General features: G+C 45.0%; 1 protein-coding gene across 3 annotated transcripts in view; it reads right to left on the bottom strand.

The window, feature by feature from the left end:
• Window positions 1-17,144, bottom strand: part of BICDL1 (BICD family like cargo adaptor 1) — a 104,735-nt gene that overhangs the window by 16,456 nt on the left and 71,135 nt on the right. For 2 of the 3 annotated variants that reach the window (XM_082641392.1, XM_082641393.1), the window contains exons 3-6: window positions 11,992-12,108; window positions 8,641-8,787; window positions 2,953-3,132; window positions 2,150-2,368 (exon numbers count right to left, since the gene is read on the bottom strand). In XM_082641392.1, coding sequence (XP_082497518.1) covers window positions 2,150-2,368; window positions 2,953-3,132; window positions 8,641-8,787; window positions 11,992-12,108 — 663 coding nt within the window. The remainder of the gene's footprint in view (window positions 1-2,149; window positions 2,369-2,952; window positions 3,133-8,640; window positions 8,788-11,991; window positions 12,109-17,144) is intronic. The other variant, XM_082641394.1, reaches the window with a different exon arrangement.

The following is a 17,144-nucleotide window of genomic DNA, read 5'->3' as shown; positions in this document are numbered from 1 at the left end:
GCCAGGCTTAAATTCCATCTCTCAGCAACCTCTTCCTGTAGCAGGAAGGGATGACTAGCTTTGGACAAGGAAAGAAGGGGGCAAGGTTTCAAATGGTACCTGTCTGGTGTCCCCCACAAGTGGGGCAGAACCTCCACATGTGACCCCAGTCAAAGGGAAGAGCGCTTATTTATCTCCTAGGATAGATTTTAGAAGCTCCTTTTTGGGTGGGGCTGCTCCTAAGCCCTTTAAAACTTTTCAGATCAGAATATAGATGTCCTTCTCCAGTGTTCTTAAGAGATGAGATCATGATCAAACAGGAGAGGAACACTGAGAGCAGCAGTAAGTGCCTCTAAAGCTGAAAAACAGGCTGGCAGAGGTGACGGTACTTACAAAGGGAGAACAGGCCTGCAAAGATCAATCGTTCCTCGGTTTGCAAACTTCCCTGCTCAGAAGCTGCTGGAAAACCATCCATAAGCGTCCTGGGAGCTATGGCACTTTAAACTGCCAGAATCCACCCAATTATTTGGGCTCTGTAGAGGGCAGTGTGTCGCTGGAGGAAATGGAGGGTCAAGCTATTCTTATCCCTGACAATTTCACTTTGGCCTAAACCAGAGGACTGTCTTCTTCGTGGCCACGCAGCATGTGGGATCTTAGTTCCCTGACCAGGGATCGAACCCGGGCCCCCTGCAATGGAAGTGCGGAGTCTTAACCACTGGACCACCAGGGAAGTCCCAGGCTTCTTTTCTTGAAGACACCCAGTTCACCTCAACTTTAGGTCGCCGCCCCTGAGGATCTGTCAGAGGAGAACTGCTTCTCAATGAGACGTGGGTGAGGGAAACTCACAAGGGTCCTGAGGGAGCTGGGGACACGTGCATATCCTGTGCTGGGCTGAGGATGGGGGTGCTCACCTGACTGTGGAGCCGCTGCAGCTCTTCTAGGCTTTGCCTCAGTTTACCCCTCTCTCCCTCCATGAGTTCCCTTAGGGCTCTCGAATCCTCACTGGTCTGCCTTATTTGTTCTTCTAAGGAGTCATCATCAATTCTCCGGGAGCTCTGACAGCAGAAGAGAGCGAGCCGGCCAACCAGAGAGGTGGTGAGAGTGGAGGGGAGTGGAGAGATGGTTAGTGGGAGAGATGCAAAAGGGAGAGAGAAAGAGGAAAGGGGAGCAATGGGGAGGGGAGCAGAGAGATGGTTCGGTTTGGAGAAACACAAGATAGTGGGGGGATGAGGAGGAGAGGGGGAGAGAGGGAAAAAAGAGAGGCAGAAGAGGGAAGAAATAGAGGGTTAGAGGAGAGAGATTCTCTTGCTCAATTTCAACGTGCAAACAACAACTAGACATTTATTTTGCTTCAGGTTTCGGGGAAGGGAAATTGCGTGAAGCCAACAGCACACCTCACTCTGACAGCTCCCTTCCCACACTGACTCGGCCTCCACACTACAGTACGTTCCACAAATCAACACAGCATGTTCAGGTAAGGACAACCACCCTTTCACCTTATTTCACCTCATATGGGTAGAGAGATGCAACCATTCTGTAGGAGGAGGAAACCTGGAGAAAAACAACAACCCGAGAGCTGGGGTGGTGAATGGAGAGTAAGTCTGGCAGAAATCTGACATGAAGCTGGAAGAAATGCCCGTGTGCCTGGGAAGCCTGTGGGAATGTTCCTCTCCTCCACAAGAGGAGCCACGTCTGGAATTCTAAAAGGCCCTTGTTGTTGATCGTCCCAACTTTCTGTGCTCACTTCTAGCCTTCGAGCAGAGAAGCTTCAGATCTTTTAAGTTTGCCTGTTCACAGCTAACTCCACCTCCAGGACCAAGGGGCTACAGAAAAGTAACTTGCAGTTTTTACCGGGATGCAAATTTCTACAGTCAAAGCCTCCCAGGAAAGCCCTCGCACTCGAGGTCCCCAAGGCCTGCACGTAACCACATGGAGGGAGGCCTCCTCTGCATCCTGTGCCTGCAGGAAGGGACTCTGGAGTCTTCCATCCCCGGCATCGGGCCCTCTGCCTGCTCCCCAGTGTTCAGTGCTCTCAGATGAGGGCTCAGAAGAAATTCTTGCAGACATTATAAGGTTCCAGTTCTAGGGTTAACCTCACCCTCTGCATTTGGTTTCAACCTCCCACCGGCCAGGTTCTGTGGAGCAAGGAGCTCTCAGCTTGGCCTCTTACCGTGGGCTCCATGCCATCCACAATGCTCTGTATCAGTCTCTTGAGTTCGCTGAGAGCAGTGCGCAAGCTGCCTGCTGGTACATCCTTGGCAGACGACGTTTCTGAAGACTCGTCCATTGAGGAGTCCGTGGAGACGGCCGAGTCAGCGCTGTCATTTCCTCGAAGGTGTGAGCAGAGATAGCGAACCTGGCAGTAGGCTTCCCAGAGCTGCAGTCTCAGCTGCCCCACAAAGAATTATTCCTGATTATGGATTCTAGAGAAGACTGCCACCAGCCATCTTCTTCTAGTGTATGAATCCAAGATACTAGTTATAGGGAAAGTTTTTTTTTTTTTTTAATCACCTGTCCCAAGAAATACTGATACTTATTCTGGGCCCAGTACACCTATACAGAGTCCCAATTCTTATCTTCCCTGTCCTCAAGCCCCTCCCATTTGCACATAAGGCACATCTTTATATAGTCAGTTACTTTGGTGGAAGTCAGCGCATGATTGGGGGAATGAGTGGTTATGAGTAGTATGAAAAGCAGCTAATTGGATGGATCACGAATGTTCTAAAACCCTGTCAATACAAGAGGTATGAGGCTGATATTAGTCAACAAGCATTTCCTAAGAGGCACTGCTTCGTGACAGCTCCAGCCAGCAGGCCTAGGGGCTTGCACAAGTGCAGACCACGGGCCCCTGCCAGGCTGAAGCTAAACAGCAGGCACGGGGTGACAGGGATGGCCGACGGGCTCTCAAAGGCCAGGGTCTGCCCCAGGATCCCTGGGCAACCTCACGTGCCACAGCGGTGGCGATGCCAGCACCTGCTCTCTCTCCTGCTCCAGCTCCTCGGCCTCCATGCTCTGCTCTATTTCAGACAGGAGGGACGTGCTGGTGGCTGCAGAGCTCTGCAGACTCCTCTCCTCAGTGAGCTCCTCCACCTTCACCTGCAGCTGTCGGTAGGAGAGCCGTACCTCCTGGAGCTCCAGCTGGCTCTGATGCAGCTTTCAGAGAGACAGCAAACGGTGGTGAGGCGGGCTGAACCCAAACAGAAAAACTGACCCTGAACCCAATCATGCTTTTAGATCCTGCTACCAGTTTACAGAAAAATACAGAGGAGGGAAGAACTGGCTAGACTACATTAAGGGGATGCAGTCAACAAAATCCGGATTTGGGAAATTCTACAGGACAAATAGCTCAGTTTCTTCAACAAATAAATTTCAAGAAAAAAAAAAAGAAAGATAAAGGGGGAACCTATAGATTAAAAGAGACTTAAGAACATATCAGCCAACTGCCACATGTAGGCATATTTTAATTCGTATCTTGATTCAAATGAAAAATGTGAAAAACAATGACATTTATAAGACAATTGAAAATTTGAACACTGACTAGATATTTGATGATATTAAAGGAAATATTGCTGAAGTTTCTAGGTGTACTAGTCCTGTGGTTATATTTTTTTACGTTCTTATTTAGAGGTATTCTTTATTTACAGATGAAATTATAACAATTCTGGGATTTACTTCAAAATAACATGAGAGGGGAGCAAATGGATGTAATGAAGATAGGGCAGGACTGGCCAGGAATGGACGGTTTGTAGAGCTGGACAATGGGTTACATGGGATGTCACTGTCTTATTCTGTTTTTGAGTTCATCTGAAATTCTCCAGAATAAAATGTTGAACACGCAAACATACAGGCATACAAAGTAAGGCACCATTAGACTCTCACCAGAATGGCTAAAATAAATAATAGTAACAGAATAATAATATCAAGTTCTGGTGAGGATGTAAAATAACTGGGACTCTCATTTCTGGTGGAAATGGAAGATGAACCACCACTGTGGAAAACTGTTTGGCAGTTTCTAATGAGTGAAATACAGATCTGTCCTACTATTCTATGATCCAGCTGTTCTATCCTATGATCCAGCTGTTCCACTCTTAGGTACAGACCCAGTAATAAATGACTGAAAATGTAGATGAAAGACAAACAGGATGTTCACAGCAGCATTATTCATAAAAGCCACAGATGGGAAACAATCTAAACACCAATAAAGATAGAATGGATATATTCACATGCTGGAATACTACACAGCAGTGAAAAAAAGAACATACTGCTACTCTATGCCACAACATGGATGTATTTCTTAGACATGATGTTCAGCAAAAACCAGACACAAAACAATATATAATGTATGATTCTATTTATAAAAAGTTCCAAAACTTCATTGAGATAAAAGAGATGAAAGTCAGAATAGAAGTTTGCTTTTGAGGAAGTGGCAGCGTATTGACTGGGAGGGGGCAGGAGGAAGACTTGTGGGTGCTGATAATGGGCTATGTCTTGACATGGGTGGTGTTCACACAGGTATATATAAAACTTCAATGGGCTATCCACTTATGATCTGTATGCTTTACTATATGCATGTTGTACTTTAATGAAAAAATTAAGAGGAAAAGGGTTGTTTGGAAAGGAGCTAGGGGTGGGATCTGGAGTAACATCTGGGCAGTAATACCAAGAGTTCCCAAACCCATGGGAAAAGCAGTCTCTCCCTACTTTGTGTCATACCTCATGGTTTACAGATAAGGCCCTAGGCCTGGGAGGGGCCTTACATAGCACTAGAAGCTCAGAGGAGGACAGCGACACCAGTGGTAAAGAGGGGACAGCAATGCAGGCATCATGACCTACGGGCCAGGGCTCCTTCCCTCTCTTTCGTTGCCACTACTTCACCCTTCTCTACATTCTCTGTGGCTCCTTCCCTGTGGAGTCCAAACAGGGCACTGCTACCTGGTGAGGGTGTTACTGCTGAATGTAAGGGGAAACTCTACTGTGGCTGCTAAATGCCACACTCTTACTAATATACTCCATCACTACACTTACTTTTAGCACAACAGACCCTAATTGCAGAATCAATCTGTTTGCTAACTGCTATGCACATGTCCATATACTACACGTGCACAGGAGCAATGTTTCCTACTCTTGTATTTGTGGACTGCCCACCCTCCTTTTAATATATATTTTTGGGGGTGAGGATGGGAGAAGAACTTCTGGGGATTTAAATTTAATTATTTTATCCTTTTATAAAATAGCATTTCTGGGTCATTCCTGTTCATTAAAAAGAGTGAACACTGTATTGTCTTTTCCAGACTGTCATCCAGGTGGGCTGATGGCTCCTGCAGAGATGCAGAGACGAAGGGGCAGTGGGCAACTCAGAGCTCTGTGGTTCTCATGAATGGGGCAAGCTGCCTTGCAGAGCCCGCAGCCAATCATTCTGGTGCCCTGGGAGCCTTCCTTCTGCTGGTCCAGTATCAGAGAACATTTGCTAATGGCACCAGTGGTCTGGATGTGCCTTAACTAGGAAGAGTTTGGAGGCTGGCTGCTCGGAGAATGAAAAAGGAATTGGCAAGCCCGCTCTGCATGGTTCCAGTGGATCAGCAGTACCTGCTGGTCCAGTGGGAACTCCTCCAGCCTTGGTTTTGAGGAAACTCAGAAAGAAGAAATTAGGTTTTGTTTTTTTTAAAGATATGCCTAGGAAGCATTTGGCACAATTACAAACGGCATTTACTAAATTGACAAAATGCTTTGCAATTATTTTCTAGACAACTCCACATACATCTCAGCAGGAGAAGTTCAGCACAGACAAGTACAAGTTCTTAGTCACTGGACAACATTAGTTCAATTACTCCTGCACACTCAAAGGTGCTTAATTAATTATAACAGCAAAAGAACAAAGACCAGGACAGGTCTGCCCTCTCTGGTCAATAATTGATCCACAGACAAACTCAGAAAAACCAAACCAAAGCAAGGAAGAGTCTATTAAATATAAGAACCCTCTAACATAAGAAATATCACCCTTTATAAAACAAAGATGAAACCAAATGTATTTATATGTAAGAACAAGGAAGACACCAAACGTCTTGTGATTGGAGAGTATACTAAGTTCAAGCTTACAATACTCATGCCCTTAAAGTTGGCAGAAGTGGGGGCACTCTCCCCATTTTATGTTGCGAGAACTGAGATGGTGTGATGTTAAGTGATTTCCCTAATGGTACACACCCGGAGTCAGAGTGAGGTCTAGACTCCAGGTCATTTGCTTCCTGGGTCCCTACAGTAAGCAGGGCCTGTATTCTCTGCTGATGAAAGCCACCCACTGATTGGGACAAGGCCCCTGCACACATTTATAAGATGCTCAGCTTGGTATGAAATAGGGCAGTTAAGTTGCCCTCAGAGGGACAAATCCTTTACTGGGTATTAAGAGTTCAGCAAAATGCCTGATTTTTAAATTTACTGGGTGCTCAATAAATAATAATTTTTATCCCTGCTCAGCCTGAAAAAAAAATCAGAGTTGGATTTGATCAGTGGTTTAAAAATCTGTGTTTGACAGCAGAACCCCAGTTACATAGTGAACCAGATTAAAGGGGGTTACTCTGCTTGTGGCAGGCCTGTTGCCCTGCCTGCTCAGCCTTCTTCTCATCCCTTGTCTGAGGAAAAGGATTAAAATCATGGGATTAGGTATATTCCAAGGCCACTAGCTCTACATTTTACAAGTCTGATTTAGGACCATTCACCTACTCCCTGAGTGAGCTGAAATTTCTATTTCTGTATCAGTACAGGCCATTTCATCAATAGAACTAATTAGCAACACCTTAAGGAGAGTTTTCTATGAATAGAAGGAAAAAAATTACAAATAGTTTGGAAAGATGAGACTTCAGCCCATAAATGCAGATTTTCCAAATCAAGGTGGGAACTCCCTGACTTGATGCAGGCCCTGCACCAGTGATACGCTCTTACTCTTGAAGAAGCCCAATCGGAAGACAGCGAGTGTGCAGATGGTGAGGATGTGAACATGGTGTGACTGGGGACTCTGGCTGCTAGAGAACACACAGCCCACTGTGCCGGCCATGCACTGCATGGTCCACACTGGTCCTGGCTGTTCCCCATCTCCAGGTCTCCCATTCTTGATATGAAATAAGGACTTTTCATTTGCGAATTCGTGCTAGACTAGGAGTCTGTTTTCGGCAGGGCCATTTTCCCATTTTTCTGTACTTCTTTTCCTTCTCCTCTCCATACTCTACCTCAGCAACCCTCAGGAGAGTGCTTGATGGGGTAATAAATGCTGGTGAAACACTGACTTGCAGAGGCAAGTGATACACTGGAAGCCATCACTGAGCACCAGGTAAAGCAGGTGGGAGGGTCCTCTTCTGGATTCTACCAAGGACTTACTACACTTCTTAGGATAAAGGATTCATCTTTCTAAGCCCCAGTTTTAGAATATATGCAAAAACACTCTGTTCTCTGTAAAGCGGCATACAGATGTTCATGGCTATTATCGTCATCAACCTTAAAATATGAGCAAACTCCTTTCCATTTTGAAAACTGCTGTGAGGCTTTAGCCAGCATCATTTTCTATTCAACATTTACTGAGGCCCCACTTTATACAAAGTTCTGAGCTGAAGGTATAAAAGCATGGGGAGAGAAAAACTGTTAATTTGCCCTTAAAGAGGTTAATTACTCAGATGGCCATTTAACTGATGGTGTCAAGTGACCTTAGCCTAAGAGGTCTCCTTATCCCACAACCCAGGGCTTTCCTCAATAGCCACCTGCTGAGCCTAGTGGGGCCTTCTGAGGCCTGGTCTTTGGGTGGGGACACACCTGACGCTCGAGTATACTTGGCTGACCGCTTCCACACGAATGGCACCATTGCAATTTACTCCGCTCCCTGGCACACTCAGAGGACACCCAAGGGGAAGGAGCGCATTCTCAGCCACCGGCCCCAGTGGTCCTAGGCTAGCACAGCAAAGCTTTCTCGGCAGCAGATGCTACACTCTATTTCTGGGGAGGCTGAGTGATTATCTTTTTGTTTAGGGGGTTGTTTCCTGTCAAGTGTGAGCTTTGGGATTCAGCTGAGGCCTGGTGGCAGTTCCCAAATAAGTACAAATATAGCCATGAAGCAATTTCATTTAGGAAGAAAAAAGAGGCTAATTAGGCTCATAGAGGGGTCAGCCTGTGCCTTTGTTAACAACTGGCAGAATCAGGATATAAGTCTTGCTGTGTTCAGTGGGCAGCTTCTTGGTTTCTGTTCAGTGCCAGCCAACTAAATGCATCAGCCTGGGGAAGCAGCAGCAGAGAGCATTGTGAGGCAAGCACAGAGTCACAGGATCCCTCTGAAATCTCTGGCAGGTTTCACAAACCCCAGGAGGCAGAACAGCACTCCTGGTGTTCCAGTCATGTTAACAGCCCAGAAAGAACTCAGTGAAACTGCTCCTGGGGCCAGTGGCTCAGAACAAATTGGAAGGATGACCTGTGGTAGCAATACGCTTGTTCTAGGCAGAGAAAGACCAGCCCAGTTAGCAGAGCCTGAGAAGAACCATAACCGGGCCCAAGGAGAGACCTCAGCTTTACCCACTCCTGACCCCGGTGGTGGCACTGGCCTCCCAGCCTTTCCCTTTGGCTGGGCAGCTAAGCACTCCTTTGATCTGACCCTGGTCCTGTGTGACTGCTTCTCTGCCCCAGTACCTGGAGGTCTTTGTCATGGCCCTGCCTCTCCAGGATCAGCACCCGGTCCTGTAGCTCCTCCACAGTCCCTTGGAGCAGGTCATTCTCCTCTAAGGTGGCACTGAGACGGTGCTCCAGCTCCCGTTTCCGATCCGACAGCATCTTGATCTGAAAGGGTGGAGAGTCACAAGGGTGGTGTGGAGTTACACCTGGGCTGATGAGTAGGGAGGGAGGGACCAGCCCCAGAACACGAAGGCAGGTGTCTCTCCAAGTGCTCTGCGCAGGGGCCTGGTGCCTCCACCTCTGAAGGAACAGCTGTGAACTCTTAAGCTGAGGCGAAAACCCCTCCCCTTTGGAAACCTGTCTGGGAAGGAGTAGGAGTTGAACTTTGGGGAAGCTGGAATGTGGGGTGCCAGGCAGAGGCAAGGAAGGTTAGTGCTCTCTGGAAATTCCACAGATAAGACAGAGGAGGGCCCCACCTTGCTGCCTATAACTTTTTTTTGGCCCTGCCGCACGGCATGTGGGATCTTAGTTCCCTGACCAGGGATCGAACCTGTGCCCCCTGCAGTGGAAGCGCGGAGTCTTAACCACTGGACCACCAGGGAAGTCCCCTGCCTACAACTCTACTTCAACCCCACAGTTTATGGGGCAGTGGAACCTAATCTGCAGGACCATTCTTCTTTCTCAAGTCCTGAGCACAAGAAAATGCCCAAGACAGCCTCTGGAGCCACTGTATTCTCATATTCTAAGTCTCTCCTTTGTCCTTCCCCCACTGCTGGCAGGTCTGGCTCTTGAGTCATGGTCCAGACCCTGGGTTAATGGGGGAGCCAGAAGGATACAGAAAACAGAGCAGTGCCTGCATCAGCCCGTGTCCTGGGAAGGAACACGACATGGACACAAGTAAATAACTGATTTTACTTAAAGTGTTTTTTGCTTGAGCAAGAAATTTGTGAATAGAAGCAATTTTTCTCTTTTTATTAAACAGGTTGATATGTTTGTACACTGAGTATCTAGCTAGTCTCAAGAAAGATACAGACTTTTTTTTTTTTTTTTTTTTTTTTCAGTACACGGGCCTCTCACTGTTGTGGCCTCTCCCGTTGCGGAGCACAGGCTCCGGATGCACAGGCTCAGCGGCCATGGCTCACGGGCCTAGCCACTGCACGGCATGTGGGATCTTCCCGGACTGGGGCACGAACCCGTGTCCCCTGCATCGGCAGGCGGACTCCCAACCACTGCGCCACCAGGGAAGCCCACAGACCTTTTTTTAGAAAGGTCTGTCTTGTCTCTTCCGTTTCAGTGAGAAAGCAGAGGAAAAGAGGAAAGAGATGCTGGGTAAGAAGCTGCCCAGCACTCCCCAAGGCCAGCGATGCTTCAGCCCAAGAACCCTGCCCTGCTCAGGTGCTATGGGAAGCCTTCCCAAATCCCTTCAATTGCTAGTGGCCTTGGGAACTTTTGGAGTCCTGCAGGTCCCCCAGCTCCTCCCATTTATCAGTTCCCTGCTAGACTGATCTCTCAACCAGTTTCTTGTGAATATTCTCCTGTTGTGTTTAAGATGTTCTCCACGCTCTCTAGTCTAGCATGACAACAATTCACTAAAAGGACCAACCTCAGACTGTTTCCAGGGGAGATTTGGAAATGAATGTCTAACTTGTCCCAAGCCCTCTGAAATCTTTACCTTCCCCCTGCTTTTTGGCTGTTCTCACTCTCTGAATTCTGTTCATAGGGCACAGATCTTCCCTGGCCACCCACCCATCAGATAGGATGCTGTCCTGGGGAAATGAAGTATGTGGCCTTTGTCCAGAGGGATCAGGTATCTGGCCAAACAAAGAAACACTGTCTCTCAAGTGTGCACCTGGGTAAGGGACCGAAAGGAGCAGGCCCTTTTGTGAATGGGTCCACTATTCCCCACACTGAAGCAGCGTTACCCACATGAAGGGAATTCTTACTCTAGTTGGTTTTCGTTTAAATACCCTCTGACCTTTACATTTTCCTTCCCATGGATCACCTTTGTTTCCCAAGTTCCACTCAGTGAAGTCATGAGGTAATATGGTTCTGATACACAGCCCCACCCCTTAAAAAAACTTAGCAGTTCAGCTCTATGTGAAGTAACTTATTTGAAATAAACAATTTCATAGCTTGGCTTTTAAAAGTAGCAGTGTTATTGGATGAAGCAAGGAACTGGCATTAGGGAGCCAACTCCCTCACCCCATCCTACACACCCTGAAACTTGGGACCAAATCTGGCCATAAATATTCCTGGGAAAGACCCTGTGTCATGAGGGTCTAGCAACAGTGAATTGGGGGTGGTGGGGAAAGGAAAACAGGCAACTCGATGGAGTCAGACTTTGGCAGAGGTGGTTGAACAGCACATCATGCATACAAACCGTCACAGACAGGCATGCCAAAACCACCAGCACAAACTACTTACTTCAAGAACCTGCTGCTCAATATCAGGAGGAATTCCAAGGGAAGGGAAGAAGGAAGGAAGTGAGAGCCAGGAGAAAAGAGAAGATATTGACAGACTTTAGGAAAAAATCTTCATGTCATTTATGAAGCAGGAGAGCAGCCATCTGGGCCTCTTGGGCCTGACCACGCTGGCTGGTTCCTTCACCACAGTTGGGGTGCACGATCATGTGGCGCTAGACCGTCCCTCAAAGCGTGACTCAGCCAAAGGGCTGCTGTTCGGACACTTGGCTGAGGGGTCCTGGGAGCAGATTAGGTGGAAGCCTCCTCAGGAGAGAGCCCCCATTTGGGCTGGTGATATGACCCCTCCCCTCTCCTCCCCACAACTGGATTCTCAAAGTATTGTCCCCTGAGTGCTACTTTTTTTCCCCCCTCTGGCCCACTCAGGCCATAGACCCTGACTGCCCTCTCATATACTTTTAATAACATTACTTTCTTCCAAACACCACACACAGTGCTTTCCACGTATTAACTCACCATATCCTCACAACAACCCTATGAAGTAGACACTTCTATTACTCTCAGTTTATAGGTGAAAATAATAGGCCCTGTTAAGATGGACTGAACTGGGCCCAAATGGAATGGAGGAAGGGAGGATTCCCTTTCCAATCTTCTACTTAGGATTGGCATGGATGTTCTTTGAGGGATCAACATATTCAGTAAAAAGTAGGGCATTCATAATTTCAACACACTCAGCAGTAACTCTGAGCAACCTTATTTTTCTAGACAACAGGCTACCCGGAGGAACATGGTCAAGTGTTCCCCGTTCAGTTTCTCACAGATATGTCTCCCTAGAGATTTTAGATAGAGCAGGTTTTTGTTCAGAGGGCTCCTTGTCTAAAAGACCTGGCACGGCACCTCCAATGAGAAAAGCACTTCCATCCAAGCACTGCTGCACGGGGAGGCTCACCTCGGCCTGAAGGCTTTCGAGTCGGATGATGTGCTGGTTGGTTGATGAGTTTTTCTCCCGAAAGTCTTCTCTGAGGGCATGGACTTGCATGGATAGCTGTCTCTCAACTTCTGATGCCTGCAAGCAGAAGAGACCATAGAGCTGATTTAGAGGTTGTACAAAAGAGGCCTGATTTGCCTTTCATTTCTCAAGCATCTCTTTGCAACTCTATTCTACAAGTACACGATGAGAAATTGGTCTCCCATCCCTGGTCCCTTTGTTCCCTCACACCCAAACAAGACTAACCCCTATCCCTACCTCCACCATGAATGACTCTGTCTAGGTCTAAGACCACTTTGCTGATCAGAGGAAACAGGCCTAGAAAATTGTAAGTTCTCAAATGTTAGTTATCATCATTATGATTCTACATATAGCAGAAGCTCAGCAAACATCTAAATTGCAAGACATTCTCAGTATTTTACATGGAAGAATAAGACCAATATACCTAATACCTTAGAAATTCCTTTATTTCTCCCGTGCATTTCCTTAGTGGGGCCCAGGCAAATCATCTCTGTCTGTATTTCTTACTTCCAGTCAACATGGGTACTATTCAAAATACCCTGTCCTGTCTGTTGAGACTTCTTCTGTTCATTCCTCAAGAAACTTTCGATTCTCTGTGGAGTGCTGGCTGAGGTGCTCATTTCCCACCCTAATCCATTTATTCTCTAATGCTGAAACACAGCAAACACCAAATACCATTCGGTGTGTCAGCACCTTCTCTTGAATATGCAGGAGAGTACTTTGAGAGAATTCACCCTTGGAAAGATATGAACTCAGTCATCCTCCGGAGGGTCCAGCCAAGCCCCCACTGAGGAAAGTCCTGGACCCTGCCCTGTGGAGGAGAGCCACAGGACAGGTTAAGTAACTGCCTCAGTGCTTTTCTGAGGCCAAATACGGTCAGTAAGCTTTATGCGTTCTCAGGAAAGATCATGGTGTGCAGAAATGGTTGGGAAAGGCTTTCAGAGGAGGTGGGATGGTAATAATGTTGAAATGGTAGGCTAGCTGTTCAATGAGGCTCTTACAGTAATGGTTATATGTTCAACAGTTCCTTTTATCTTCAAGTGCTGTATAATCAATTGTCCATCTTTTTTTGGCTCCATAGATTCAACAAATGTGCCCCCCGCCCCAGACTGCAGCACCACAAGAATCAACCTATAGTGCTAATTTTTAAACAATTACAAAACATACAACAAAAGAAAATTAAACCATCTCTTTTTCTTCCTTATTCTAAATTTAATTTTAGACACTACCAGCTTGTTTCTTAATCACTTAGAAACACAATATTAGTCATCCTTGCCTAAAAATAAAATTAGTATTATTTACTGAGTACTTCACTGTGTGCCAAGAACTGTGCTAAATGCTTTACCTCAATTGTCACAACCAAAGTAGGGCCTGTCACCCTCAATTTACTACCAAGGCAACAGGCTCAGGGAAGTCAGGGAACCTACCCCACATTTTAGTGAATGACAGCATCAGAATGGTAAACTTTGGGCTGTCTTACTCCGAAATTAGGACTGCAACACTGCCTTCTTACACAGTATCTTGAAATAGTTTTTCCTATTTCTATCAGTCACTATTGAAACTAACTTCATGAGTCCAATTTAGAAAGGCTTGTTTTCTTTCTTTTCTTTTTCTTCTTTTTTTAAATACTAAGCAATTTTATTTGACTCTTGAAATTTCTTCAAATAGAATTTAGGGCCCATAAGGAAAATTTCCTCTTATAAATGCTGCAGTTCGATTGTCTATACCGAATTCAGTTGACTATCAGGGTTTCAAATATGTTCAGATTACAAAGCACTGGGTAATTCAGGCAGCTGACCTCATTCTGAGCATCACTGCCTTGACATGAATCATGAGACAACCAAAGAGATGCACTGAGGGCTACAAATCTAGCCCAGGTGGTAACAGAAATGCTCCTGTAGACAGTCTCCTCTCAAAGTGATCTTCCTAGAAATAAAATTTGTCTCTTCCCTCCAGGAAGCATGACACCAAAGTCTCAGATCCTAACCACTATGTTATAATGTTTCCTTTAATTGTCTGACTCCTCAGATATGCCCAAGGATATACTGTTCACAAAGACTTCTAACCTACAGCTTTCATATGAATCTCCAACAGCCTTAAGAAGCAGGAATTGATGGCCTCATTTTGCAGACAAGGAGGTGGAGGCTGAGAGGAGTGGCACTGCCCTGGTCTTCAGCCTCCCGGTTCTGTGCTGTCCCACCACACCATGGCCACCTCCAGCCAGGTGGCCAGTCATTTGTCTGTGATGGTGATGGAGGGGAACGGATCAATCAGACATAAGTACCATCTGCAAGGAGCTAATGCACCTTCCAAAGTATATTATTTCCTTCTTTTTCAGAGATGAAAACTGGCTCAGATACTTAGACCTGACTACCAGAATGAATATTAGCTATTTCTGCACATAAATTAAATGATAATCTCTGAAGTTTGACATAACTCTAACGTTCTAAATGCTTTCTGAACAAAGTATCAGAAAGGTTACAAAGCCAATTTTAGTTCTATAGTGGATTTCAGAGCTTCTCTGAAGTTCTTCAAGTAGGAGAGTAAGCCAGAATAACAGTGGTCTTTCTGAAGAGATCTGCCCTGCTCCTGAGAGGAGGGATGTATGATGAAAGGAAAAAAAAGTTAATGGTCAGATGGTCAGGGTTAAGAGTTCCTGTCCTACCATAGATATGGGTATGAGTTATATGAGTCATTTAACCTCTTTGAGTCTCACTTTCCCAATTTACAGACATATTCCTCCCTTACATTGTAACACAAAAAGGGCAGGTTTGAAGGTATGCCCATTTCCCTATTTGTAATTCAGGACTTTGTGGGATTGAGTCTAATCACTTAAGTGTAAGGAAATAAAGAAAGGAAAGAAATATCGCATTGCTACAAGTTTAGGGCAACTAGGATCAGTTGTTTGCTTTTCAAAAAAACTCAGGTACTGAGAACACCATGTGTATGTTATAAGGAGCTGTCATACGCACAAGTCCACTGAGAACAGCCTGTTAGGTGACTTGGCCAACATCATGAAGGTAAGCTAAAAAATATAGGGAAATACAGAAATATTCGGCAGCCATACCTTTCAGTTCAGTTCTCCTGGTGGCCTTGCAAAGATAAGCTATTTAATATCCAGGAGCCATACCTCTCTTGGAGATAAAAAACTTTCTCCTTCTAGGTTTAGGGCAGCTAGTCATGGCCCTGGGACCTTTTCTGGTGGTGGTGGGGTTATATTAGGATAATTCATTTTGAAAGCAGAAAATGACAGGCATGGGACTTACAGTTTACTTCTCAAAATGATGAGTTTTGGCTACCGTGCCTGATTAAGCAGCCAGTAACAGCTGTGGCAAAACTGTGGCAGAGAATGACATCTATAATCATAGGTGAATATACAAAAAGATGGTATGCTTTTAGCTCAGGTATTCTTTTATTCTTAAACTCTTAAATTTTTTTAATAATAAGAGTAACAGGTGACTTCCCTGGTGGTCCAGTGGCTAAGACTCCACGCTCCCAGTGCAGGGAGCCTGGGTTCGATCCCTGGTCGGGGAACTAGATCCCACATGCATACCACAACTAAGGAGTCCGCATGCCGCAACTAAGAAGTCCACATACTGTAGCACAGGGAGTTCAGCTCGGTGCTTTGTGACCGCCTGGAGGGGTGGGATAGGGAGGGTGGGAGACGCAAGAGGGAAGGGATATGGGAACAGATGTATATGTATAACTGACTCACTTTGTTATAAAGCAGAAACTAATAAAATAAATAAATAAAAATAAAAACCCTCGAAGTGACTAAAAAAAAAAGAAGTCCACATGCTGCAATTAAGACCTGGTGCAGCCTAAATAAATAAATAAATATTTTTTTTTAAAAAAAGAGCAACAAATGTTTAGAGAAAAAAATTAAGATGAATTGAAGGACTGAAATGAAAGTTTAAGTCCCTACTTATTCCTAATCAGCAGTACCACTCTCCAGTGATATATCTAATATCAACCATATTAGAGATACTTCTTGTGAGTCTTTGTAGAAATTTTCTATTCATATCTATCTATCTATCTATCTATCTAAAACATTACTAAAATTTTGGCTTTAAAAATACATATAGTGGGCTTCCCTGGTGGCACAGTGGTTGAGGGTCCGCCTGCCAATGCAGGGGACACGGGTTCGTGCCCCGGTCCGGGAGGATCCCACATGCCGCGGAGCGGCTGGGCCCGTGAGCCATGGCCACTGAGCCTGCGCGTCCGGAGCCTGTGCTCCACAATGGGAGAGGCCACAACAGTGAGAGGCCCGCGTACCGCAAAAAAAAAAAAAAAAATACATATAGTGTTTTAACATCTTTCTATGTCAATATGTAAATCTACCTTATTCTTTTTAACAGTTATCTGGCGTTTAGTTATAGGAATATACCATAATTTATTTAAGTAGTCCCTGCTTATGAACATTTATAGAGTATTTCAATTCTTTGTTATTATAAACAGTGCTTTCAAAAAATATTCTTGCTAATCAATCTTTGTACTTGTGGGAGAACACCCTGTAAGTGAATAAATTCCTATAAGTGGAATTACTAGATAAAAGGAATGCATATTCATTTTTATAGGCACTGCCAAACTGTCCTCCAAAAATGCTGGATCAATTTACTGTACCCCTACTGACAGAGTGCAAATATGCCTGCTTCCTAATACCTTGCCACCACTGGGTATTATGAAATGTTTTAATCTTTAGATACTTATTTCTAATGTTCTGAAAAACATCTTTTTTACTTTCATTGCATAAAGATTGAATAAAGAAAACAAGAAATTCAAGAAATAACTCTAGTTCTGTTAAAGAATGCTAAAAAGTTTAACACATACATTTCTTGAACTATCTGAAATAAACTACTTTTATAATCTGAGTGCTCAGGTAATTATTTATTATTTAATTAATCCTCAAATTGGCAAAAAAAAAATTGACAGTGTGTTCCTTCTGCCCGATATGCTTGATTTGGTCAAGTACCATCTAGGACAGATTACTTTCTCTCCACTGAGCAGAGCTGTTCCATGATTACTTTTCCAATTGACATGATTAGCAATATAAGAATATACCCCTAAACTATAACATATTAAATTTGTTTCAA

This window comes from Mesoplodon mirus, assembly GCF_964341445.2.
Source record: "Mesoplodon mirus genome assembly, chromosome: 13".
Classification (NCBI taxonomy): Eukaryota; Metazoa; Chordata; class Mammalia; order Artiodactyla; family Ziphiidae; genus Mesoplodon; species Mesoplodon mirus.
Note: the sequence above shows the minus strand (reverse complement) of the source record. Positions and strands in the feature narration are given on the sequence as shown.